General features: G+C 40.9%; 1 protein-coding gene across 1 annotated transcript in view; it reads right to left on the reverse strand.

Moving 5' to 3' along the window:
- LOC104967157 (FERM domain-containing protein 4B-like) overlaps positions 1-3,274 on the reverse strand; it is a 25,471-nt gene extending 22,197 nt beyond the window's left edge. Inside the window, exon 1 of the mRNA XM_010796572.1 lies at positions 2,960-3,274. Coding sequence (XP_010794874.1) covers positions 2,960-3,121 — 162 coding nt within the window. The 5' untranslated portion in view covers positions 3,122-3,274. The remainder of the gene's footprint in view (positions 1-2,959) is intronic.
- Between the last annotated feature and the right edge of the window lie 811 nt (positions 3,275-4,085).

Raw genomic sequence — 4,085 nt, forward strand, 5'->3', positions numbered from 1 at the left:
GCGTTCGTGTGTGTTGGAGGAGGAGCTCTGTAGGGAAGTCTGAAGGAAGCGGCTGCCTACTTTCAAATTATGCGCACTCTAGCTGGTTTCTCCATTCTTACCTACCCTACCTTTAAGTCTGATCTAAATTGGTTTTCTTTCCTGTGTTTATGAGTTAAGAACCAGTAAAAAAAAACGTGTGTAATTCTTTGTTATATTTCAAAACAGGTCAAAACAATGTTGGTTAGGTTTTCTTTTGCCAAGATCGTTTTGTCTTTGTTTTTGTAATATTCATTTTGGCCACAGGAAGCATTTCATGTTTTAAAGGCTTCTTTAAAGAAGTCACATTAATTCAACATAACTGGCTTACACAAAATATATACTTTGATATGGTGGAGGTAACGAAAAAGAGACAGCAGTGCATGCCAGAACCATTAAGTAAACCAAAAGCACCCATTTCCACCAGGACTGTTAGATCGCTTTTACAAACAAAAACGTATTTCATAAGAAAAGTATTGGGAAGATACTTTATGATCATCTTCCTGGCAATAATCACTGTTATGTGGTTTTCTACATTGTTTCTTCATAATCTACTAATGGTTATTCCTGACCGTTTTCAACAGCTTCATTATGTTCACTTACCATCTTAAATTGCTGCTACTTAATATTTTACTATGAATAGGTATTTTTAGTTTAATCTTTAGTAACATGCTTGCCTCTTTATGTCATATTTTAAGACTACTCTTTTTAGTACAGATTTCATGGAGAAGATGCAGATGTATTCGATTACACTGTGAAACTTCTGAAATACCTCAAGCATTGAACTTAAATGACTGTTTTTTTTCAGTTAAACACATGTGGCATCCAAGTGTTTGGCTCCTGTGTTGGAAAGTGAGGGTCACGCTCGCGTCCAGCAAGAAGACGCCCTCTGGCTCCGTGTGTAAAACGTCACTCTTCTAGGACACATTGTTCTGAGCACCACAACAGAGCTGTCGTTCCACTTTATACGGCTCAAGTTGCTTTTTCACTTTGTTGTTTTTCAACGCCCTCAACCACAGTGAGATTTTAGGGTCTGCGGCTAAAACTGTACTTCTTAACAAACGTTTTAATATGTAGTCACGCTAACCCCACATTTCACCACAATACCATCTCAGAGGTCTTTCAAAGGAAAGACTAACCCTGACCAATAAAAATAAAAATAATAAAACAACTGAAGCTAACCTCAATATAAACCACACCTGGATTTAATGTATCATGACATGAAACATAACTGTGGCAACACATAGTTTAATCTGGGATTCATGATTGAATTAACCCTTTCTTGAATTGTTGTGTCTGTCCAGGGCACAAGCCTTTCCCATTTATCAATGCTGCATTGTTGCAGGGCAATGACATCAAAACATAAATGGACAAAGGCCTTTAGTTAACAGTCAAGCTCACAGCCAGCCATTGAGTGTAAGATTAACACTAAAATATATGCATGCTAATTCAAATCCAAGTGCTTTCACCTGAATGCTCAAGGACTTTTCACCTAGGATTTAGTGCATCTTGTGATATAGATATATTGTAGAATATTCACAATTGCATTAACAACCAAGAACTGGCAACACTTCAAAGAAAGTTTCTATATTTCAGAGGTTGACAGATCACTGCACTCAGTCCCAGAAGAGAGGACCTGAGCTTCAGAGAGGACCTGAGCTTCAGAGCGAGGTCCCAGATGTTAAAGGAAAGGTCATCACAGTGACAGGGAGGTCGTCCCCCTTAAGCTCTGTCATTACGGCCTTGATTGTGCCTCCTTCACATGACCCCAAGGCCCACTGACCTGACCAGGATGAACTGGGGCCATCATGCATTTCTACTGCCTTATGAAGCAATAGGTAGACCTGGTTAAAAGCGTAATGAAGCTACAAAATGAATGAAGTGGTTGCATGTTAACGCATGTGTAATAAGGATCCAGCACACAAACAGGAGCAATTCTGCACACTCAGTACTTTCACTTTGATTCTTGAAGGCAAGATCTAACTTTCTAAATCTCTAAATTCTCATTCAGAAACGGGAAGAAGGGAAAACGAATAAAAGGGATCTGATGTTTGTGCTTCTTCTTACACCTCATTTCAAGATAACACCAGACTCAAAGGGCTGTTTAAAGAGTTTCAGGTGTTGAATGTAGTTTTTACAGAAGAGATTTAGGGCCAGCCATCCGATATGGAGAATAATGTCTCATTTGCTGAAGCTAGTGGTTCAATTTGTTCTGCAAATTATCGACATTTCGACATATTCTCAAAGTAAAAAAATCCTCCTCTTGTTTATTCTCCTTATGCCTCGCCCATTCATTCGTTCATAGCATTTAAAGGGAATTGCAGATCCAAATAACTATCCTAATGTAAATGTTCTCAAGTGTCACCAGGTACATTTTCATTTCTAATTTATACTTTATCTTTGTATTTGTATTGGTAAATAATGGGGGTAAATATAGCTCATAGACCCTAATACATTTTCACATAGCAATACACTCAGACAAAAAAAAAAATCAAACTAGAGAAACCTGACCATTTTCAATAGAGTTACCCCACAGACAGCGTTCAGGTGTTCCAACAATGCATTTCAAAGACAACTTTGAAAACTTTCTCCTCATCAGCCAGGCGGAGAGATCAAACGGCCGGTCATGCTGCTTTCTAATGATTGCCATATGCTGAGGGAGAGACCCTTGTTAAAAGACAGGCTCTGTGACTCACCAAGAGCCTGTCTCTCCTCACATCCACAACAATAAACACATGCATACACTAATGAGCCAGATGAGAATAAAGCACTGACTCAGATTATAAGTAATCCAATCCATAAAAGTTCAATTCAAGAGATCCATCTGGCACTCAGTAATGAATCCAACATGCAGCCAATAAAGCAAACAAATCAAAACCGCTGTATTCAAACTATTTATACAGAATTGTTTCCGCTGCCATGGCTCAAGGAGCTGTCATACCTGGTAGCATTTCCCAATCGTGAACCAGGCATCGAGGAAGCGCCTGCAGGGCATCAGCCCGCTGTTGTACCAGCTCCTCAGTGTCTGATGTGCCATGCTCCAGACAAGCTGACTGCCCGACGCCACCAGGTCTTCCATCCCACGTATGATGCGCACAGCCATGGTTTTAATGCCTTTTCCTACAGCTGCTGATGACGCCTCAGAACCGAGAGAAATGTGCCGACTACTTTGTTGTGCTCAAGCTGAAAGGAGCATGTACTCTGACACACACACACAGTGTCCTTACTATGTTTCCCCGAGCTGATGTAATGTCAGTGAGAATCGGTGCTCTGGAGAGGCTGGAGCGGAGCAGCGTGCCTCAGGCTCAGTGCTGGGCCCCGGTCCAAAACACTGCCTCATACAGTGCAAGGGAGGGCAGAACCACGAGGCTCTCCTCTCCCCTCCACATAAACACATTTGTAAACAAACAGAAACAAACACAGACTGGCCACTCCAACTTTAAAATCACTTTCGAACACAGTAGCATTGTGGTGAAAATGTTTTGTTTTTAGGCCATAAAATGAAGTTGCACCAAAATATGTTCTTTCATTTTTGCTCTACTAAGGGAAAAATGACCTCATCTTTTATTTTATTGTTTCACTTCAGCATTTATTGTCTAAAACAATGGGTGTGGGAATGGTCTTGTCGTTTTGCCTGGGCTGTGGGAGCAATTTCCTGAGGAGACCAGACATCTCCACCCAGTATATTGTGCAGGAACAGTTAACTAAATAATTGGTCCTGTTAGGATCAGAAGGGAGGGTAGAACTGACGGGGCAAAAACAAAAAAATGCAACTGCAGGAGAAAAGATCTGGGGAAGGCTTTGATGTTCGAATGTAGACTCACAACCAGACGTCTTTGCTTTGCACAGCTGCAGTTAATAAGCAACATGCGGCACACAGGCCGCACACCTGACTCAGATAAACAATTCAGAGAACACTGAGAAAAGAGGAGATGGGGCAGCTCTCAGTGGAAACAATATCCTGCTGTGTGTTTATGTGACCCCAATTCTGAGAAAGCTTAAGTGTCCAGACAAAATAGAAGTGTGCTATTGAAGACAATGAGCGTAATGGTCTGAGTGAATGTAGC

The sequence above is a fragment of the Notothenia coriiceps genome, unplaced genomic scaffold, assembly GCF_000735185.1.
Source record: "Notothenia coriiceps isolate Sejong01 unplaced genomic scaffold, NC01 NC01_scaffold00037250, whole genome shotgun sequence".
Taxonomy (NCBI): Eukaryota; Metazoa; Chordata; class Actinopteri; order Perciformes; family Nototheniidae; genus Notothenia; species Notothenia coriiceps.